Here is a 23880-nt window from a genome sequence, read left to right as displayed (position 1 = left end):
ACCGACCCCCCCCCCCCCACCCCCCCCCCCCCCCCCACTTCCCTTTGAGGTAGCTCAAAGAAGTGCTGACAGCTGAAACTGCTTACAATACAGATCTCGACCAGCCAGTGAGAGAATCACTCCTTTGCTCAGCTTTTCTTTCATATGTCTTATTTTCTCCCCTCTGTTCATTTGTTATGGCTAGGATTCTGCACTGGGCAGCGCGTTTGGAGCCAACCGCCTCAGATATAATCATGCACGAGTGAGCGCATCACACACACACGTTGCGGGCACACACAGACACACATACAGAAACATGTCAAGAAAAACACTGTAAGTAGCAGCGTGCCTTGGACAATTGCTTCATCTAGGGATACGAAAAAAAAAGAGAGAGAGAAAGGAGCAAAGAAGATAAATGGACAGGCTGGAGTTATGTCTCATTCCAAGGGCCAGCCTACTGCTGTGTGCATTATAAGCATCTGATGTAACACAAGAACTCGTGAATTTATCCCTGACAACTTTTAAATGCGTGACAGCTGGTTAGTGGTAGATGCTCCTCTTGAAGCAAAAGAAGAAGAAGAAAAAAAGACTCTTATATGCTCTCAATAACAAACTGTCTTTCTCTGATGCTCTGTTTTATTCTTTGGCTTTGTTTGTGCTCTGATTTACAGTCTCGCTGGCTCGAGCGGCCAAATCGAAATGAGAAGGGGATGGGAGAAAAAGAGGGGAAAAAACAGAGGAGGCAGAAAGTGAGAGGAGAAACTGATAGAAACATAGACAGAGAGACGAGTAGACAGTATGTGAAATCTGAAAGGAGAGACAGACCACCCTCCTGTATATTTTAGAAGCTGTAGGCCAATATCTCAATAATTCATGAAGCAGAGAGATGGAGTCCCCCCCCCCCCCTTTTTTTTTTACAGTGGCTGTTAGACCCCACAGACTGAGGGTCTCCCAACTTTCTTGTCTCCTCGAGGTCAGGGAGCAGCCTCACAGACAGCTGTGGCCTACCTCCACTTGTCCAACATACTCCACCTTCCTAGCTGCGCCTCCTGTTTAATTCATCGATTCTACGCTTTCTTCAACTGCCCTCCTCCTCCTCCTCTTGCTCCGCTATTCATGACAGATAGATGATGGATAAGTGGAAGGAGAAAAGTTAGGGTCAGCCGAGTCAGAGGTGACCAAATCAGAGGGTTAAATATTAGAGTTTGGAGGAGGGGGTTGGGTTGCTCCTGAAACATAGCGAGAGAAAGTCAGCACGCCTCATATGCTGCTCTATATGTCAGCATGCGGATCTCCCACAACCGCGCATCATCTGATTCATTATTTACATGACTTAAGGTGTCTCGAGTCAGCCGTGTGGAAACATTACAAAACTGCAGCGAGCTGGTTCCTCTGTGCTCCATCTCGTCTCCCAGGGAGAGCCGAGGGGACTGGAATCACCACTGGCACACATTTACATGGATCAACAGAGTGTGGGTGTGTGCTGTAGGAGTGGGGGGTGGATATGCATTAGCAAGGAGATTACCATACGGATTTATGGATAATCTGATTGACAGCTGACCGGTAAATATGGACAGATAGCCTGTAATTCTCTCATTTGCTCGATTCAGCTCCCTATTATACTGTTTTCTTTGCTTTTGATCAATAGGGGACCCATTTGATGTTTAACAATTGTTGCTTCTCACTCTCTCCATGCACATGGCGGCGTGTGAGAGTAGTTTGGTCCAAGAAAATGGGAACACCAAGCAAAATAATCATGGTCACATTACATCTTATCAGGCTCAGGACCTACAGAGTCAGTCCTACCAAAGTCAGTATCTTTAATTCTTTACTTTTTTTTACTATAGGGAGACGTAGGGGAATGTAGTTGTATAAGATTTATAGAAAATAATGAAACGAATAAGCTGAACGCCGAAAAGCACTTGGATAACCTGACAACTTATTTGTGTGTGTGTTTGGGGATTTTGCCTCCTTACTTCTGTATTTATATTCCTCAGGCCAGCATATGATGTTTTTTAAGTCTTACACATAGTAAATGTAAAAATAAAACAGCATCTTCTCTGAAGACATCAATTTTCAGTTGCTTTACACGCACCCTTGTCTCCCGCGCACGGTCGTGCTTCGATTACAGCCTCCCTCTACCTTGTTTGTATTTGAAACTCTTGTGGTTTTCAGCTGTTTTACTGTGCAGACTCCACAGCTACAAATATTACCAGTGCAAATTGCTGCGCCGGCTGGATTAAATGAAATAAAACCATTTTGCTTTCACGTAATTACCCCCCCTCCAAATCTAGAAATGGCTGTGGAAGTGAATTTGTGAAAATAACTGCTTGGCCTCTTGAAGCCTCATGGCATAAATTTGTAAAAGCAGAAAAAAAAAACCCCTGAACGAATAAACACACGCAGCCAGTCGGCGTAGTAATTTAATGATCTCACACTTTCATCATATCATAAGGGGCATTATTTGTCACTTTGGAGCAATTAAACACAAACTCACCCTCTGCCCATAAAAAACAAAACAAGGAAAAGCAATTATAACACAACTTTTAAGTAATCCCTGTAGCATCTAAATATTATTACTGTGGTGATAAAGATTGTCTAAGTGATTAGCTAACAGCAATGAAGCCTCCGAGGGACAATGCTGTTATATTTTCTAATAATTTTGCCACATTAGCCACAAATGAGGTAAAGAGTTGTTTTCCTTGTCAAATCTAACACAGATAACTTTGGAACTCTGGGTTTTTTATCTTCCTCCGCAGCTTTGGTTTATTTATCTTTTCCACCTTTTGTTGGACATCTCTCTGCCATTTCTTTCTCCCTCGCCCCTCCTCATGCTGCTCTCTCGCTCTCTCTCTCTGTTTTGTTCTGATGCTGATGCGCTGTAAAAATGGCTGCGGGTGATACCATAACTCAGCCCTCTCCTCTCCCTCCATCCATTTCTGCTGTACAGATCATCTCCAGAAGAAAAGCCCCTGTGTCTGGCTCCTAATATGCTTCATGAGGTGTGTAATTCACTGTGCTCCGGAGGGGAGCCATTTGTCTCCGGGGTTAACTAAGTGACACAACAGCACTTCCCCATGCCTGTTACCACCGTGGGACATGTTGAACTAATCTAGGCAGGTAGAAGGATGGAAGTTCCTGCACTTCAGCAATTAAGCATTAAGATTTGCTCAGGAAATCAATCCTAATGAAGTCAGAGGCAGATTCAAATTAAGTGTAAATATTTGTAAGCAAATATAATGTTACAGCACAAAAAAACAAGAAAAAAATATTAAAGGAGCAATAAATAGGCGACCAAACTAAAAGCGAAGTCCGGCGCTCTCACGGAATCAAATATCTTCTTCAACTCCTGTTTTGTATATTTTCTTTTCCTCCCCTCGTGTTTCATTTCTCATTTTCTTTCTTTCCTCTGCAACTCTTTCTTGCACTCTTTCCGCCATGCATCACTGACACTTCAACCGAGAGCCTGACTGGCTTGTTTTTGTGGTGACCTGTCTCCCTGCCTGCAGTATATGTTTAAGCATGGAGGCACACACACGCACGCGCGTGCACACATACACACACTAATTTAGGGAGATTTATGAGGGGGGCCTTGCACCAGGAGCCATGCAGGCTGACCCCAGGGGTGTAGTGCAGAGGAAGGGGGGGTGGCACTGGGTGGAGGAGGCGGCCTGGCTCCACGGGGTTGGGGGGACATTAATAATCCAGAACCAGGTCTGTCTCTGGGCCTGGCCCTCAGTCTCGGACACCAGCCTGTAATAGTCTGCAATGGCCCACTTTAGATAGACAGTGACAGAAACACCCGGTGCAAGATAAAGTGATGTGACTTGACTAAAAAGAGAAAATATTTAACTAAATATGTAAAAAAAATAATACTGAACACAAAAACTTTGAAGTAAATGGACAAAGAGAGGCCATTTTTCTCTGTCTCGTTCCCAAACACGCACACGCACTTCATTCCTTTGGAGTGCTACTCCTCAAAGTAGTGGTGGGCACCTCTATACTGCCCTCATGTCTATCTTAAGTGTCATGATTTATTCAAATAGAACATCTCACTGCGCTGAAAAATTCATTTCGAGCTCACTCCACGCATCGTCCCATCCTCCTCTTTATCTGCTCGATGTGTGTGCACGTCATGCCGGTTGAATTTGCCCTGTCGTTAAATATTTCTCAGAACAAATGGACCCAGGAGGAGGGAGACGACGGGTCAGGGAGCGTGGGGGGATCCACGCTGTGCCTTTGCCGCTTGGGGAGAGGCTCTGCTTGGGGAAAGATCTCTCCTCGCTTCCCCCTGGATCCGGAGCTCAAGTCCCAGCTTGGGGACAGAAGTCCCAGAGACACTTAACCAATTGTGTTTCATCCATTTCATCCGAAAAAGATCATTCAAAATTCAGCTGAGAAGTTGTGCGCCGAGCGCTTTGACACAAGGAAATGAGAGCCTTCCTGATGACGGAGAAAAGAGCGCCCGGTTCGACAACTTGTAGCCGGATAAGATCGCTACCTGTGGGCTGGCTTTACGCCACAACCACCCACAGAAAAATGCAACCAAATAAACATCTGTGCATGTGTGTGTGTATGTGCGTCTGTGTATCAAAGCCATGATGAATAGCAGGCTGTCTAGGTGATGGACAATCTTGGCAGGCGGCACTGATTGAAACACTTCCTCTGTCGGGCCTGGCCCATTAATCTGATGGAGACAGAGACAAAGAGAGAAAGAGAGGCTCCAGGCCCCCAACCACGGGAGTAATGAAGGGTCCTGGTCCCTCTCACCTCACCGCTGTCCTGCCATGCTGGGACGCGCTGCTACGCTGTCCAGCCCAAACCTTGCCCTCGTGGGACTGACCAGTGAATAATGGCCCTGTCATCAGCCTGGGTTGACACCGCCACACAGCCGAAGGGTGTGTGTGACCGCATGCATGCATGCGCGCACGTGTGTGTGTGTGCGTGTGTGTGAGACCGGGCCCTTCAGCCTGCTTTGTGTACCTCCCCGTGCAGTCATTTACCTTAACTGTTCTCCCCTCTGCCTTACTTAAAGACTGATGCATTCATATTGAATACTGTTGATTTAAGCACATGTTAAACTTAATGCATAATGCATCGACTATATATAGCTTGATAAAGAGCACTGTGTCAACCCTGGACCGGCCCCATACATTGTGGGGATGAATGTGCCGCTCGCAAAAGTTCTTTCTTTTTGTTCCATTTAAACACCACATTAAATCATAACTGTGACTGTGACTGTACACAGGCTCAAGGTTATGTTTCTAAATGCAGCAGGATCAGAAATCAGAAACATAATTAGTGTGCCATGTTTGTTCTCGGGTGAAAAGTTGTTTCCTCCAATGGGTCTTGAGGGAGGAATGTGGAAACAGGGAGCGGGGTGAGACCGAGAAAATGCAAGACAGAGAAAGAGTGTGTGACGGAGGGAGACTGATACTGAACACAGATGTGTGTGTGTGTGTGTGTGTGTGTGTGTGTGTGTGTGTGTGTGTGTGTGTGTGTGTGCAAATACGTGTGCACGTGTATGTTTTGGCCTTGCATCCTTCTGTGTTTATCAAACATATTACAGCTCCTTCTAGACTCCTCACCTGCACACCCCCAGCCTGCTACATATGGCCCACCAATCACAAAATAAGGAATCATGCATACATTAGCATAGCTAATCGCCTACCCTCTCCATTTAATATGCAAATTTCCTGAAACATTACTGAATGCCGTCTGTTCTAAATGAATAAATTTGAATCGCAATTAGAATAATCCTTTATAATTAATGAAAACTGTCAATTTTGGTTCATAAGTAATTTGATTAAAGTGGTGATGGGACACTTATGAAGTTCACCGGGCTGCAAGGGGTGCGAGCATACATTCACACGTGCGCTCAAACACACGTACATACACACATGCAAAGTATAAGATGACCAATGTTAGGGCTGCGTTATTGATGAAGATGATTAATAAAGTTTTAAGAAGGTGGATGCCACACACAAACACACACACTGAAAGAAGAGCAACTTCTTTCTTTTATCATGGTGGTGATGAAACAACAGATCAATCACGTCTTTCTGCTGCCTGACAGAGAAGGAAAAGTGAGGGAGTGATTGAAGAGGTTTCCTGGCCTTGTGGTGCTGTGTCAGTGGCCTGTCTGTCCGGTGGGAGACACTGATGGACTGTCGAAGCAGAGAGAGAGAGAGAGAGAGAGCTGCACACACACTCTCTCTCACACACACATACATGCCAAGTCATTACAGAGGGCTGAAAAGCTTTCCTTATGTTTCTAACAGTAGGATGGGCTTTTGCCAGTATCAGTACCATGTTACGAAGACCATATAGCTAACGATGAGGGCAATGTGCGTGTTTGTGTGTGTGTGTGTGTGTGTCTGTCTTCATCAAACCATTCTTCAGCTGAAACTCTTTCATGCTGTCCCGCAAGCAAATAATGATGCCACTTAAATTAGTCTCGACTGTGCTTCCAGTTGTAAGGTACATGGTGAGTACGCTTGTGTTTGTGCACCAACTTGAACGCGGGCGTGCACGCGAGTGTGCTTGCATGGCTTCAGCCCAATAATAATGGTCCAGATAGTGTAGAGCCTCGCAGACTAATTAGCCAAATCACTGAGAAAATAGCAGCCTGCTAATTAATGGGTATTATGGCATTTCAGAAGTCACTACTCTAATTGGGAGGGGAACTGAGCCTCAGATTTCCATACTGCAGTAATACCGACTTTATCCATCGATCTATCTGTCCGTCTGTCTACCTACTTGGCATGCTTGCTTTTAAACACAATCCTCCACGTGCATACAGGAAAAATAATTATCCTGCACGGGCTCAGATTTTCAGATGTACATGTGCACATCATGTGTGTGCACACAGTTGAGTTTTTTCAGTTCTGCTATAACATCAAGGAGGCGATGATGACTACATGGCCCATTTGTGTGACCTCTGACCTTTTTACCTTTTGCATTTATTCTATTAAATATCTGTATATCACTTTGAGAGCAGACGGGGGATTGCTTGATGCAGGCAAAATGGTCAGTAATATAATCCATCTGAATAATTCTCTTTTTTATATTGTGCATGTGAATGTCTCCAGCCGGCCCTCTGATACACATGCACGCATGCATATCCCCTATAGATTCCTTTTAACCCTATCAGACGGTGAGACAATCAAAATAGATTTGCATTCAAATGCCACATGCTCGGTATCAAATATCAAATCAAGCTTGAGTCACTGAGACAGGCAGACAGTCACCTCCTCCCTGCTGCCTCCGCCCTCCCTCCAGCACCTGCTCCTTTCTCCTCTCGGGGTCCCAGGGACTCCCATTCTCCCCCGGATGAGCTCTATCGAGGAGTGACAAGCTGTGGCTAGGGCTTGATTGACAGTCTGTTGATGCTTCTTTTTTTTTCCATCACACACCCTTCTTTCTCTACACACACACACACACACACACACACACACACACACACACACACACACACACACACGCACACACACACACACACACACACACAATCTCGATTCGCCTCCATCACCTCCCCCTGCTGGTGTACTGGTCTGGGTGTCTGTGATAGCCCCTGGGCTAGTGCCCTGCAGGCTGCACACCACTATACATACAAATCACAGCATGTCAGCCTTGTGAATGGGCCCATTTTGACTTTGTCCTTGTAAAGTCAGGCCCCCCTTGAAGCAGGCTGTATCTGTATCCTGCCTCTTTCTTTACTTTCTCTCTCACTCTTACACGCACACAGGCAGATGCATGATGGAAGTTGCACAAAAAGGAGCGAGCGGGAGCACAGGCATGCACAGAAATGCGCACAGAGTCGGGGAAAGGCACATCTAAATGCGGTGGTAATGGGCGGCACCGCACAGGAGTAGGATATAAATACATCAACAACAACACAACCTCACAGACAGGCCAACACTCCATAACAGCCAAGTCCCGGGGCCTAATCTCACACACTCAGCTAGTACACCTGGTTAATGTTAAGAGGGCAGTTATAGTCAATTACATTCCCATATAATGCATAAACCTCCACCCTGCCAGTGCCAGGAGAATAATTGAAAACAGGCGCAGAATGCAACTGGGCCCAGTCAAAAAGTCAACTTCCCACCCCCCTGACTTTGCTGACTTTGACTAGTGCTATATGTGCTGTCTTCCTATGCCATATTTTGGGGTCCGAGGGGGGCAAATAAGGGGAATAAAGGGGTGGGGTTGCCATTTGGATATGTACAATGAAAGACCAAGAGGATATGGAGTCATATGAGGTAGTGGAGAAGAGGACAAAAGGAGCAGGAAAAGGAAGATGGTGAGGGCTTTGTACCCCAGGTGAGGTCCAGGGAAGGGGCAGTTAGGGTCGCAGTGAGAAGGTGGTGTACGGGTGGTGAAGTTCCATGCGGATGGAGTGGGGGGAGAGTTGAGGAGGGGTGGGGGACAGCGGTTGTAAGTAGGAGTTTGAGACTGACAGGTGACATTACCCTGCGTCATGGCTGGACGGACAGAGGGACAGAGGGCGCGATGGTTATCCAAGCAGAGAAATGTCACTGTCCAGACACCGCTGTGACACGCAGACACACACACACATACACACACACACGAGCACACAAAGATCCAGGACAAAGGAGTCTGGAGTCTTTGAGAGTGAAAAAAAGGCTGGCTACAGTGGGCAAAGATGAAGAGATTACATCCTCTCCATTTAAAAAAGGAGATTAGAAAAAAAAGAGACAAAACGGGAGAAAAGGCTAAGAGTTACTGACTATAATATTACAACGATCATGCATTTATTCCAGTTGTTTGCTTTCTAACACAAACTTCCCTTCCTTTTGTGAAGCTGGTTCTTCACATTTTTTTGTCCCTTTTCAATCTGTTCTCTCCTGTTTTTCATTAAAGCCTAACCTAATTTTTTGGCAAAGCTTATAAAGTGTCCATATTGCTGCTCATTCGACCTCATTGATTTAGTGTTTGGTTAAATATTCACGACTGTGGATGCAATTAACATGCTGTTAATGAATAATTGATCGCATCTTAAGCGGCCATAAAACTCATGCATATTAATTATTGAAACAGGAAATATGGAAAAAAAACAGCCTTTCTTGTTTTGCCTCAATCAAGCTTCTTTCATTTTTTTTAAAGTCAGGAAGGCGTATTGAGAGTGTTTGTGGTAGAGAAGTGCCTCTTAGGAGTGTGTGCTTGCGCCTGTGTGTGTATGGGAAACAGAACGCGCTGTGAACACTATGCAAATGCCTCCCATAAACACAGCTTTAACAGCCCTTATATGCATTTAAGCTGCCTCTGAGTACATCTATTTCGCTCATACATACAGTACATCTCGCATGCATGTGTGTGTGTGTATCTGTATGCTGTGCAGCTCAGTGTGATGTGGATTACGGTGCAGGTTGAATGTTGTGTTGACAGCCTCGGTGTGACAGAGGCAGTAGCTGCCTGTTACAAGAGGTGAGTGTTTACCACGAGCAAACAGAACAAAAAAACCCCAATAAAACAAATCTAGTGAACATGTGAGGCCTTGTCAATGAAACGCCGGAGATCAGTCGACCAGCAGTGAGCTTCCCGCACCCTCAATGTCTCTGATAGTTTGCCATTACAGCCTGATGTTACCCCTGGCGCCTCCCCTTGGATCCCGGTGGGTGGAGAACAGTTGTGTGGAGAGGAAGACGTGGGTGGCAATCAGCCGCCTGGTACGTGGCTCACCTGTGGTCAGGTAAATGGTTGACTCCCTTCCCAGTGAGCATGTGCGCATGAGAGCGAAACTGTGCATTTGTGTGAATTTACACTCAGTTTCGGGGGGTTAAATTCATTAGTTGTACATGCTGCGCTCCGAAACCACTCTAAAATGCCTCGACATGAAAAATACACAGCCGCACACTACAGGAAACACCAATTTACATCAGTGGTTGTTATTTATTTAGCACACAAAAAGCTCTTGGAGGTGTATATGTGAGTGTATGTGTGTGTTACCCCCTCTCTATCTTACGCTCTCTAACTAACTACTTGGCGATGTTGGTGCCTGGGAGCTAAAAAGTGACAAGCCGTCAATTGTGTTCCAATATTAACCCCCCTCTCAATGTCTTTATGCCCATCTCCTTCTCTGTGATGTCGGCTTGATCAAAGCAGCAGCACTTTGGTAAAAATAACTGGGGAGAGTGAGATGGAGGACACCACACTGCTCGCAGACTGATGAACGACGGCCAGTCTTGCAGCAAAACAATGTCACGTCCTCTTTTTCTTTGTCTCTCCTCCCCAGTCTACCTCATTATCCCATTCGCTCTCTGTTTCTGTAAGACAAACATGAGGCTCTTCAGTCCCCCTCTTTATGCAGCTGAGCGGCTTGGCGGTATTTCGCGTGTTGTGGAGAGGGTGAAGCGCATGATAAAGCTTTTTATATGACGAGGAACGGGCGGCAGTCACTGACGTTCTTGCTATTCGAAAAGAGAGATTGAAAGACGGGTTGGGTGCAGGATACAAGAAAGAGGCAGACCACCGGTGAGACAGAATGTGATCGAAAGATGCTCCGCGTCTGCGTTTCATCTCATCTTAGCAGGTTCAGCTAGCGGTGAGATTCCTCAAACGTACCTTCACTCATCAGCAATGGGGAATGGGGGAGGGGGTGGAGGGGAGGGGAGGGGTGGGGTGGGGTTGGTAGGGAAAGGGACGGAGACAGAAAGAAGAAGAAAAGGGAAAAAGTATAAGCATACACACACACATGCATACAAAGAGAGAGAGTGAGTGAGAAGGAGAAATACGAGGTGGATCTCTGTGTGGCTAATTCTCTGGGTGTGGGAAAGCAGAGCACCTAACACAGGTTGGCCTGGTTTCAGTAATGAGTTTGATTCTTCTCTCTGCCTCCTCAGTCTCACTAGGGACCAAGACTGCATAATAACATCCTTCACACACACACTCACACACACACACACACACACACAGACTCCCTCCCTCCCTCTCTCTCTCACTCTCTCTCTCTCTCTCTCTCACACACACACACACGCAGCCACAAACAGGTCTATGGGGAGCTAATTATTCTCACCTGTGTTAATTATTGCTGTAAGCCAATCAGTGGACTCTGTGCTAATTAGGCAGTGTTAGGTCTGATTAGTGTTTTGCAGAAGGCCCACTCAAACTGTTATCTACCACACTAGTCCCCTCAGGCGAGACAGGGGAGAGGAGAACAGGTGGATGCTTGCCCTATGTGTATACGAGAGTGTGTGTGTGTCTGTGTGTGCTCATCCTTAATGATAAATAACTGAAGGACATCTTAAATTCACAATAAAAGAAAGTCTTATCAGTTTCTTTTCTTTTTCAAAACCAAACTTCTGTTAAACAAAACAAGGCGTGCCATCAATTCAACTAGTCTCAGCATTCTCGGTTAATTGGCCTTGGTTTGGGTGGGGGTGTGATTTCTTTTATCTGGACAAACAGTTTGCGTACCCTTTTAGTTAATGAGGGCTGATCCAGGATCAGTTCTCTCACTAATGGCTCAGTTTTAGCTAGGTTAACCTCTTGAATTGATCCGTATGTCACACATGCATGACACGGGGAGTGCTGTGTATGAGCGTGTGGTAGAAAAACAGTCTCCAAAAAAAAAAAAAAAAAAAAGTGAGAGAGAAAAAAGGGTGTGATAAAGGTATAAATGGAGCAGTGGGTGGATGACCTCTCAGATGAGGAGAATGAAAAGGAGAAAAAGGGAGAAAAGAGGAGAAAGGATGAGAAGAGGAGAGAGAAAAAAGAGGAGGAGGGAAGAAAGAGGGAGAAGGAGGCTGGAGGAAACCTTCCTCTTATGACACGATTGATTTTCTTTCAGAGGCTTGAGCCTGTCACTACTGAACACTTGGTCCCCCAGTCCTCCATGCACACTCAAACACACACTCAAACACACACACACACACACACACACACACACACACACACACACACACACACACACACACACACACACAGACATGCACTTATGCACAAACTCTGTGCCCTGACCTCCACGTGTGCCTGCTGGTCCATACTGGGTCTAATGACACCGTGGCCTCCCACAGATCAATAGTAAGCTGTCACTCAGCTGGCAAGCACACACATACACGCACACACATGCACGCACACACAACGACGCACACACCTATACACACACACAAAAGCAGCCGGACAGATGCAGACGCACATACACTCATGCAGCTTGGGGTGTGCGTTTGCACATTTGTGTATGCTGGAAGCCATGTTTTCTACAACCTCAGCAAATGCCCTCCTTCCCCCCTTTACCAACACCCCCAAGCCCACCATACACACACACACACACACACACACACACACACACTGGACCAAAGCCATATTCTCTCTCCTCAGCTGTTTTCTCACCCTCCTACTCCCTAACACAGAGAGTCTGAGTCCTGATGTAATATTGATGAATGAGTATGGAGGCTGTATAAAAACTGATAGTCCCTGTGATTGTTAAATTATAAATTGTCATCGATTTCCCGTCCCTGCCCACATATGCACACATGCATATGTGTCCACGCAAAAACACACGTATTAAAACAGTCACACAATTGCATTTGCCCATGCAGGGAGGGAAGAAAGAAAGTGCCCCCCACCTCCTCTTGACTTACTACACGTCATTCACCACGATCTCTTCCTGTTTCTTTTCTCCATTCCACCCCCTCCACCACCCCCCTTCATTCTCTCTCTCTTCTCCTCCTCAACAATCTCAAGCACCCATCCGCCTCTCTCCATACACATCTCAAGTGCCACTTAGAAAACCAGACTGGGGTTTGAGCCAAACTCTCCTCTTGGTGGTTCAGTGTTTGTATGGCTCTGTGTGTGCGCATGTATGTGTGTGTGTGTGTGTGAGACTTTTAGTGTCTTGGAGTCAAGAGGAGCGCAGAATAAAGACCTTCATTTCCCTTTAATTTCGGCACAAACTCGATAATTTATGCCTGACTAAAAATCTGTTAAAGCTGCGACGAACTCTGGTTAAAAAACATTTGTTTGTCTCTGTTAAATCACTAATTATAGCCTGGCACAACACGGGGCAGATGCGGGCTAATTCACCATTAGGCCGTTTGGTGTTTATTAAACTTTTATAATGTGATCACTCTGATAACGGCACAATTGTTTCCCTGGGCGTGTGTGATTATAGTGTACCCCTCTGTCCCCTTGTAATGTCTCCCATTGAGCGTGCGTGTGTCCGTGTATATGTGTGAATGAGTGTGTGTGTGTGTACGTGTCTTGGAGCTCGCGGAGCGGTGTTTTCCATTTCTCATTAGAGTGGCACAGACTCCTGCTGCAGGGTCAATGGAGAGGGGGGAGAGAATGGTGTGTGGATGTGTGTGTGTGTATCTGTTTGAAGGGGAGTGGGGTGGTAATGAGTGCAGGAACATAATACTACGGCGTCCATTAATGCTCTGAGGCAGTGACATTAGGCATACTTAACTAATAGAGCCAGTCTCTGCAATTACCCACTGTTATCTCTGCAGCTTTAGAGGGGAACCGGCTTTAATAAATGTTTGTAGTAATGTGATAAATGCCAGGTTTGCTCATTTGTAATCTACACTGCGGGACAAGGGGAAGCGGGTGGATCTAATTGTTTTCCTCCAGATTTGAGAATGAGGTTGAGTTCAGAGAAGTCCTCTGCAGTGGAAGAAGAAGAAGAAGAAAAGTCTTCCCTTTTTCAGAATATATTTCTCCAGGTATACGCCTCCCTCTCTGTTGTCTGTCTATCTGTCTCACTCTCAGCCTCTCAGTGGGGTACTATTACAACCGTCCTCCTGTCAAACAGAGAAAAGCATCCCATACCTGACGCTCACCGTCGCGTCCCTGCCTCTTCTTTTCTCTCTCCTCTTATCTCTCTTTGATCCGGGCCCACATCAGAGGTGCTGGCGTGATCGTGTGTGTAAACATCTTGTCATGCTAACATGGGCGTCATGACAGAAGAGAGATGCGCTTCATTAACGGCACGCTTGTAAGTTTGTCTTTGTGTTTGAACGTGCCTGTGTAGGCTATACGTCTCTTCATAGGTGTGTGCGTGTGAGGGAGCGTGTGTCATATTTACTCAGGTCAATGGAGGAAATACAGACGAATCTGATAAAGTGCTTTTATTTTATCTTTTTCTTTCTTTTTGTAAAAACGTGACCTAATTTAAGTCCTCTTCAGCTCTACAAAACTAAACTTGGCGCCTTATCTGTTTCTCTCGAAGGCTCCTCCAAACTCCTCTCTGAAAAGCTACCTCGACAGAATAGCTGTAAATTAACAAGCAAGTAATTGCCTGCTAAGACAAAAAAATATAAAAAAATTTTGCCAGTCACACCTCACACACCCCTTCATTCTTTTGGCAGTAAATCTTGTCTGTTTGTGCGAAGACAATAGCCAGAGGAAGAGGGAGGCAGGGAGGGAGCGGTGTCGCGCGAGGGGAAAAAAGAGAAGGTACGGCAAAGAGAGAGAGAGGCAGAAGAGAAAGCGGCACTGTTAATTGTTTTCCAGAGAAAAAGGTTGCAAAGGTCTGTGTGTTTGAACTGAATGTCACCTCATGTAAATCACAGCTCCTGTGTTTGGGGAAGCCAATAACTGGGGGGATAATTAGCGCGCAGTCTCTCCTGCAGCCGAGGAGCAGATCGAGGAGGAACGCGTTTGCCGAGGAAGAAGCGTTCAAAAAGCGAGGAAAATTCCAAGTGTGATTAACCGAAAAGCTTCCAGAGTTAAATCTGGAGTTCTGAGTGGGAGGACCAAAGAGAAAAAGACACATAGGCAGAGGGGCAGACAGACAGGGAGAGAGATGGAAGATAGGGGAGACACATGGATGGAGAAGAGCAGAGGGAGCAACACAGATTGCAGAAGGAGACGCAGAAGCAAAGGAAACAAGTGAACATTTCTCCGAGTGAGGTCAAGCCACTCAGTAAACAAGCAAACAACGATAGAGGCGCGCACAGAAGAGAGGGGGGGTGAAGGCGGTGTAAAACAACAAAGTGCCTCAGTCGATTGCCTACGCCTTACTTTGTCTCCCCACATGAGTTACATAAACACAAACAAAGGCCTTTAAATCCAGCTCTGCTTTTTGAGGTGGAACAGTGACATGTGCTTAGGTCTCATTTGTTGTTGATTAATGCAAAGTTAAAAAGAAAAGAATATATTAGGAATGTAAGAATATATCATCCCTTTGATCGAACTGAGCTGTTGACCATAATTGTCTGCACACTGACGTCCACTGCTTTACATTTAATTATGGCAGAGATGCTACTTTGAAGATTTCCTTTTGTCTCTTAACATCGCAGCTCAAATTAGTCAAGCTCAGTGTCACAGAACTCATATATAAGAGCAGATATGAAGAGGTTTAACTGGGAGAGGATGACATAGTAACTAAATAGCCTTTGGTTGCTTTTTCTTCTTCTTCTTTTTATGGTTTTGAAAACGCTGGACCTAAAAGCAAATCTTGCGCAGAATAATCAGAAGATGACTTTTAATATTGTAACTTTGTCGCAGGATCCCAAGGCCGATATCACAGAGCACATCTCCCCCCACCCCCCCCCCCCACCCCCCAATCTCCCACATGGCGTGCAGGTTTTCCTTCCATTGTGACATGTGAAACTGAGAGCACCGCTCGCAGCGCCTGGCCAGCGATCCATTCTTCCTGGACAGATTGATGGAAAACAATCAACAGAATATACATCTTGCTCGGGCACAGCGTGTCACAAGCGCTCATCCTGGACACCTGGACTTACATCCTGGGCAACGGCGCTGAGGTAAAACACCAGAGGAGGGACTACTGGCTGATAGGAAGTGAAACATCAGGAGGGTTGGGGAGGTGTATGGAGCTGGCATGAGACATACTGTCTGTGTCCTCACTTAGCATAAACAATCAGTAAACAATGAATCATCAGTGAGGGCTGCGATCGGGGCAGCTTGAAGCTACACTGCTTGATGACACACTGGCTCAGCCTGCTACCAAAGGATGCCCGAGTATCCTTCACTGAGAGGAGCTGGTGTGTCTATTCAATTAAGAGCAGCAACACGGGCAGCTGTGTATCACATTGGCTGTGAGAGAGCACTTAGTGGGTTGCGCACATCAGAGCACGGGGAAAACAAAGCCTCTCACACACTAACACACACAGCTTTGCACGTCCAAATGTATAGCATCACACTTGGAGGGGCACGCGCACACACATGCTCTTCACGCCTCATTTGAAAAGCAAATTGAGCGCATCTTCTAGGGCGAATCATGGACTAAATCCTGGAAAACGTTACTCTTTCCTCACTTGCAGTACACCACACACACACTCGCACATGAGGTCCTTTGCATGTGCAAATATATCTTCCTTCTATTTCACTCCCGTTCTATCCCTATCTCTCTAACCTGCAATTTCCAACACCAAAAAATGTCTTAAATAGCTCTCAGAGAAGTAGGACGCTACTCATTTGGGTCAGTTCTGGCCAGCCAAACCCCTCCATTCTGGGACAGAACAAACACTGACACAAAGGCAGAGGGAACAGCCAAGGAGAGCAGCCAGGTCAAGCGGGGAATGTCAAGCAGTAATGACAAAGCAGTTTGGAGAGAAAATAGAGCTTACAACGGTGCTATGTGGCTCCGGCCAAAAATCAAACAAAAAAATCCCAAAACCCTGGTGTTGTGAAACTATGAACTTTTCACTGTTATGACATTTGTAAATTATGTTTTATATGGACTAATAAACTGGCTGTTACCTTCATTCAGCAGGGGGGAGAGAATCAGCTTAAATACCTATAAAGTGGGATTGCAGCTCAGTTTTAGTTTATTGGGGGAAAGAATTAAGCAAACAAAAACACAAAAACACACACATGCCCACAAAAAGCATTAATAAAATAATGTGTTCAACATGTACCTAATTGTTTCCTTTCCACAAAACGAACTTATCCAGGGTTAATTTGATACGAAGTAACTCACCCCCCCAGAACAATTCCCAGGCATAAACTCTGAGAATTGCGTGGTAATTTATCGCAAATAAAAGTGAGACAGCTTTTGGGGGGAGGTTGTAGGTTTGTATGAGAGAGAAAGTGGCAGCGCTGTTTTAGAGGCTCCTCGACCTCCAAACTCCCTGCTGTCAATCAGCGTAGCTGCCCGTACCCTGGGGACATGCTTTCCTCCAATGCAAGGGGGGGGGGGGGAAGAACACAAGCAAACAGATGCAAAAAGCTGCAGGTCAGTGTACATCTGTGCATGCTATATTTCTGAACGCCTGTGGATTCCTTGCAACTGGGCATGCGCATGCCTGCATGTGCACTTGGGCTGGAGGCAGCTCAGGCAGCTCTGCAAGGCCGTTAGCACCTGAGGTAGGGGAGTTCTGCTTGCATATCGATGAGCCGGCAACTTCGCCTCTTTGCCCCCGAGCCCCGTTCAAACAACCAGATCCAGCTAAGGGCCAGTACTTTTCAAAGCCTCCCATAGCATCCTGCTTAAGACTGCACAAAAAAGAAAATGCACATTATCCCCCCCCCCCCCCCCCCAAAAAAAAAAGAAAAAAAAAAAAGAAAGGCAACAAATCAAGCCAAGGCGAGATCATAAAAGTTATGACGGAAACAAAAAAAGTCGCTGGGGAGACAGTGCAACACAACTTGAACGTGCAAGTGTCACTCCCAGGGTGTTTCTAGTTTCTCTTTCCCTCCTAGAGAAATGCCAAACTACTGATAGGTGGTCAGATGGACAACAGAAAACCAGCTGTGAGAAAAAAAGGGAAAGAAAAAAAGAATCACAATCTTGCATAAAATAAAACTGACCCAAGATGTGGAAAAGAAAAGCAAATGATAAAGACCTTCAGGTGTCAGCGTGTACAGTGAGAGGATCACTGCGGTGCAAGTGTGAGCCTTCACCTTCTCACTAACACAGTCATGGATATGAAAATGAAACTAAGCTACGGGGACGGAAGGCACTGCCAGTAAACCGCATTAGCATCAAATGCAAATGAGAAGGGGGCTAATGGCTGGACAGGTGCAGACTGGGCCTCTAAATGACACACACACACACACACACACATATTTGCAGGCACACGCACACACACACACACACACAAATGAGATGGATGAATTAAACATGGGTGGGCTCTGCTTGGGGGGCTGGCAGGGCTGACATAAAGTCAATGACATACATTATTCACTAGTGCACGTTAGCCCAGCCAAGGCAACACATGACCTCTCACCCCAGGAAGTGCATCCAAACATAACAACCAAAACAATAAGGGGGTTCCCTGCTTGCAAGAGAGGGACCTGAGATAAACTAGCCATACATGAGCCTGGAAAAATGATGTGTTTAAAAAAACGCTGACCCGATGTTTATTTGTGTTTTATTTTAAGCAAAGGTGTAGACCCGACACAGCTGATAGGTGAACCAAAACCTGGTTCACAAGTGCTAACTACCCACCGTGAAGCTGAGGAGTCAGCCTGTTCCACTGGCTCAGAGAACAGGAAGCTGTCGGCCATGACATCACCCTCCCCGGGAGGAGCACTTCCTGCCCGACATTCTTCACTCAAGACACACACACACTTGTCAGGAAATGGCCTCTATCAAAACACACACTTGCTCCTGGGGAAATAACCAACACTGATGCGGATACACAAGCACAGACACGCATGCGAGGAAATGGGCCACATCAACAGCGGGCTGCAGGAGTGTGTGCAAAGGCAAACACACCAACACACCCTCAAAAAAAGAAAAGAAAAAACAGCAATAAACCTGAAATAACATTGTCTGTACATGTAAACTTGACACCGCTTTGTGCCCGTCCTGGCATTGCAAACGGAAGAGGGATTGCGGGCTACGCATGATAACCAGTGGATTCTTATCGCTGGTCACAGAGTGTTTCTATCCCACCCCTCCAGAGAGGCTCTCCCAGCCTCGGGGACACCCTGCAGCAGGCCTATGGGAGCTGGATGAGCAGGAAAGGGCTACAGGACACAGGTGGTAAGAGGCAGGAGAGGACACATGGTGCTGGAGGGATTGCCATACCCCCTCCACTGCAAATAGGGCTGACACATTTGTCCACAATTATACCAAGTGCATATACTAAAATAGTTCAGTGAGAAGACAAACATAAGACTCAGAGAGAGGGAGGGAGAGAAAAAAAGCTTTACATGGGTGAGAGGGAAATGTGTTTGTGATTTGGGGCCCATCAGGGCACGTGATAGAGCGATCATACACTGTGGCTGAATAAGATTAACCCCATGCTAACCGAGAGTGATGGGGAGAAGTGGAAGTGGAGGTTTAGGGGTTAAGGGCTCCCCCTCATATTATCCTGCTTCTGTAAGAGGCTAAAGTGGACCACACATGTTTCCCTGGGGAGCAGAAGCACAGGAGCATCACACCTTTCAGATGCTTCTCCTGCCCAGTGTCAAGCACAGACTCAATGTGTCATGTCAAGGTCTGACTGAATTTCCAAGAACTCGCTGCTACTGAGGTTAAATACATAAAATATGGCACGAGTTGCTTTCTTCTTCTTCTTCTTCTCCTTCCTCAGCGCTGATCCACATCAGACAGCAGAGAGAGAGATGACAACGCGAGCCACGATAGTCCTAAATCAAAACAGCCAAGAAAGCGGTACAGATTGGCGTCGCGTTAAAGCGACTCCTGCCTAAACAAATACGCTTCTTAACAAAACATCTGAAGCATATTGCTCCTCGTAGATGCTTTAAAGCCCAAACAAATTCTCTTTTCAACAGAGGGGGTGGGTGGGGACGAGATAAAGAAAGGGCTGAGACTCTCCCGGTGAGCGAGTACAGTACCCAAAAGCGTTGCCAATCCACACTGTACCAGATTTGTTCTCCTAACAATCAAATAAGTTTCTCATTAGCTGACTTTATTTTTCCTCATTCCCGTGGTTTTGCTGCAGTGGCCTGTTTCTCCAATCTTAACGAGAGAGAGCTAATTAGGCAATCAGACCCATTACTCTTCCAGAAGAGTTAGAGCTAGCCCAGCTAATTAGGGCTGTAAAATCTAATCATCTCTGAGAAACAGCAGAGGGCTAACGAGCCCTTATTTAACGAACTAAATAACTTCAAGGGTGGAGAGGGGCTGCTGATGGTATTTCTTTATGAATTTGAAGGAGGGGAGCTCATGGTAATTGAGTCAGTTTCAGCCTCACAGTTGTTTGTTTGTTTATGAATCCCTGATTATTACAATTGCCAAGAATATATTGGTACTAAATGAGCAAACGTATAAACCCTCCTCTGCTTAATCCCCTTTGCCCCCCCCCTCTTTTAAAAACTAGCTACCCCCCCAACCTTTCCTAACTGCTCTCCTCTCACCTGACCTATTTTGCTGTCCAGAAAGAGTGCTCGCTGGAGAGGAAAACAGAGATATTGCTGTTGTTTTCTCTCCCCCTGTTCTAATTTGTTGTTCGTTAATGCTGCCCTCACACCTGAGCCATCAGGCGTCGGGGGAATACCGCCAGCGAGCGACCACAACACATGCTCAGTGTTGGAAAAGCTGTTGGCGGGAGGATCAGGCCGCTTCACTTAAGGCTGGTCGTGCTCAAACCGCGGCAAACCCAAAGAAAAAGTTTTCACATGGCGTCCGTGAAGACGGAGCAACGGAGCGTGCAGATGAGAAATTCAACAAGTATGCACACATGAAAAACAAAAATCAGAAATATGGCACAGAGTGATGGGCAGGCGTGTTGTCTGAGGCCACGTGGTGGGGTGCAGCTGTCTCAGGGAGCGCTGAGGTGAGGCCTTCTGCTTCAGTGGAGCGGAACAAGGGTGGCGCATGCACACACACAAACTTGAACACACATAAATATATATATTTATATATATATATATATGTACACACACACTCGCACAGGTAAAAAAGTAGCTTTCCACAGAGCAGCAGTGAGAACGGGACAGCTGTGTTCATCAGATAGCACAGGTCACTGCCTCATTAACACTCACACAAATACACTCAAATGTGACAAATTCAAATCAGACATCAGATAGACTACAATCTGCCTCATTTTACCCAATGACGCAGTGGCTAGGACATAGTTGAATATCAGAAAATACATTCCAAATTCCTTCATGGAAAGTCTCTTCAGCTCTCTTTAAGTCCTGATCAGAACCGCCTTAAATCTGCACGAACGAGAACAGCTCGAGTACGAGCAAAATACCTTCCCTCGTCCTCCCGCGTGCCACACGCACACACATGGCAGAGGCCGGACAGTAAATCTCTCTGACTATAAATCCTGCAAGCTGCTGCATCAGTCAGAGGTAGTTTATGACAGCAGAAGAAAGGCAAAAGACTGTGAGTGTGTAAAAAAAAACAACCCAGCTAACAATAGCCATCCACGAGTGAGATTTATACACAGAAATACACACACCAGAGCGTAGTAGCTGTAACCCTAACTGCTCATCAGCTAAGTCATCAGCACGACCACACAAACGCTGTTTGACCACACTTGAAGCAGAGCTCGACTGCTCCGTGATTGCTCCTCCACTTCACGCACGCAAACACACTAACACAAACATACAGCTGGAATATAATTTACTGCCGTTTCACACTTTCTGCTTACACAGACAATTATGGCTGCTCAAAACCCCCCAGAAAACAACCTGTGGCTGCTTTATTAGGCCTGCAGGTTGCAATTTCTCAGCCAAATCACATGTCAAAGACCCCTTCCAACTGCTTTCTTTCGCTAAAAATTGAAATGGCTTCTCGTCATGCTTTGTATGTTCTGCCATTATTTGCTGCTCCTGTACTTGGCCCACAGCGCTTGTTTCACACACCCCTCCACAGTTATACCTGCTGCACTTGTGTTTGCGGTGACAGCGCATCATCGTGCCGGGGTCAAAGGGCAAAGTTTGCTTACCTGTCGATGATGACAGGGTCTGATGGGGTCTCGTTCCTGTTGCCACAACTCTTCTTATCGCAGCATCGACTGCAGGGGATGGGGATGAGACAAAAAAAAGGATGGGGGGTTAGTCACCTGGATGCAAACAGCAGCGAGAGCAAGATAAGGTGCAGCATTAAGGGGAGAAGAAAGCAGATGAGCATATAGGAGAGGGATGTGGGAGTAAAGGGGGCGTGAGACTTTTGTGGAGTTCAAGAGGAAGCATGGGTTGGATTTCTGTTTAGCTTGTCAAGGTAAGACTGGGGCTTTTGCACTACAGTAGGCGAGATCAGCCGGGCGATTTTTAGGCAAAGTTTGGAGGAGAACGGGAACGAGCTTGAATGGGACTGGATAAAAACTTGAATTAGCCTCCAGGGCTCAGGTTAGCTCCATTTCTGTCAGACATCACAAAACCAGACATCTTATGTTCTCTATTTTTCCTCAGTGCTCGTCCCCTCCCTCTATCCCGCCTCTCTCCCTCTCTCTCTCGCTTGTTCTTTCTCTCTCTCAGAAGTGGGTCACAGAGTGGTCCCACTGGACCTGGAGAGTAGTGCATGCCGGGTAGAAGGGGGTTGCATACTGATGTGACGAGTCCTTTCTGAATCATTTGACTGCACCGCTATGTAACAGCGTGTTGTGTGTCGTCGACACCCCCCCTTCTGTATTCCCCCCCAAAAAGTATCATTGCGTCTACCTTTCTCTCTCTTGTCTGCTCACCTGAGCCTTTGCATGTCTGTGTGTACCTGTGTCTGACTACATGTGTGCATCTACTGTATCTGTGTGTGTGTGTGGGAGGAGATGAAGAAAGACATCGAAGCAAGTGAGAGAAGGCTGGAGAGAGACTGACCCTCCCCCTGCTTTCTCAAGTCCCCCAGGACAAGAGGACTGGAGAGCCAGATCAGATTTCTGATCTCGACCGTTTCCTGCAGCATATGAAAACAAGTGGTCTAAATTGCCTTGTGTGATAACCAGGAAGTGTCTACACTTTGCCACTAGCCATTTTTCTCCATGCAACTCTTACATGTTCTTCTAGATGGCTGGTTTTGTAAGAGACAATCGCACGCTGTGTGATGCCTTTATTGATTGTGAATGCATGCAACGAGACTGTGAGAGTCCTCCCAGCTTACTACTTTTGACTGAGTGTGTGTGTGTCTTTATTTTATGTGTAATTTGAGTCTGTCTCCCTCTGCACATAGCTCACTGTCAGGACACAGCAAACTGCATGTATTACACAAACTGAGGAGGATGGGTTTGAGTAATGAGCTTTTCCTTGTCCTAATTAGCTGAACATGAGAGGGATGCACACGCGCACATACACACCGACACATACACGCACAACAGAAATAGGCCAGGGCCCGTCTCCCCAACCCACTTTGAGGAAAATGATAAGATTTCTATTGCAATTTAGCAGCGCTCCTCATGTCCTTGCCCCCTCTTTACACCAACAAAGACATCTTCGGAGTGAGAAATGTGGTATAAAATGCTTTGCGTTTTACCTGCACATGATCTCATGGGTCAGCAGCACCCGACACATCTCTGGATTTTTGTCCTGGCCCTCATAAACAATGGCCTAAAGAAAGGGGAGGGGGAAAGATAACAGAAAGTTAAAATGATTGTAGTTTACATTTTTTCAGTGGTGTATTAAGAGAAAAAAAAAGTCAAACTACGATGCAGGGGGCAAGTAAAAAACAGAAAGATGTGTGTGCATGTGTGTGTGTCTTTCATCTGGGAGTAGTGTTTGTCTATCTGGCAAATCTGTGTATCGTGGGAATCCAGTCCTCCTGAACAGGAACTCTCTGTTCTGACAGAGACAGTAAGAGCAAAATTGTTGGTGTGTGTGTACTACTGCTCGTGCATATGTGTTTGTGCATGCACGTATGTTTATACGTGGTGTACAGTGAGCAGTTGGACTGCCAGACTGGAGTATAGTGCACCATCTGGTCCATACAGCACAGCGTCCAAAAATCTAGTCTGGTTACCCCTCCAACCCCACTCAACATGCTCTCCAGGGCTGTGATCGCCCTGCACACACACACACAAACACAATCTCACACACACTCACACACGCGTGCGGGCGCCG

At 46.2% G+C, this 23880-nt stretch overlaps 1 protein-coding gene across 5 annotated transcripts in view; it reads right to left on the bottom strand.

The window, feature by feature from the left end:
• ebf1a (EBF transcription factor 1a) overlaps nt 1-23880 on the bottom strand; it is a 54170-nt gene that overhangs the window by 25321 nt on the left and 4969 nt on the right. For all 5 annotated transcript variants that reach the window (XM_026189140.2, XM_026189131.2, XM_026189112.2 and 2 more), the window contains exons 5-6: nt 23297-23370; nt 21780-21848 (exon numbers count right to left, since the gene is read on the bottom strand). In XM_026189140.2, the coding sequence (XP_026044925.1) occupies nt 21780-21848; nt 23297-23370 (143 nt within the window). The remainder of the gene's footprint in view (nt 1-21779; nt 21849-23296; nt 23371-23880) is intronic.

This window comes from Astatotilapia calliptera, chromosome 2 (assembly GCF_964374335.1).
Source record: "Astatotilapia calliptera chromosome 2, fAstCal68.1, whole genome shotgun sequence".
Lineage (NCBI taxonomy): Eukaryota > Metazoa > Chordata > Actinopteri > Cichliformes > Cichlidae > Astatotilapia > Astatotilapia calliptera.
This window is presented reverse-complemented; position numbering and strand designations above follow the sequence as displayed.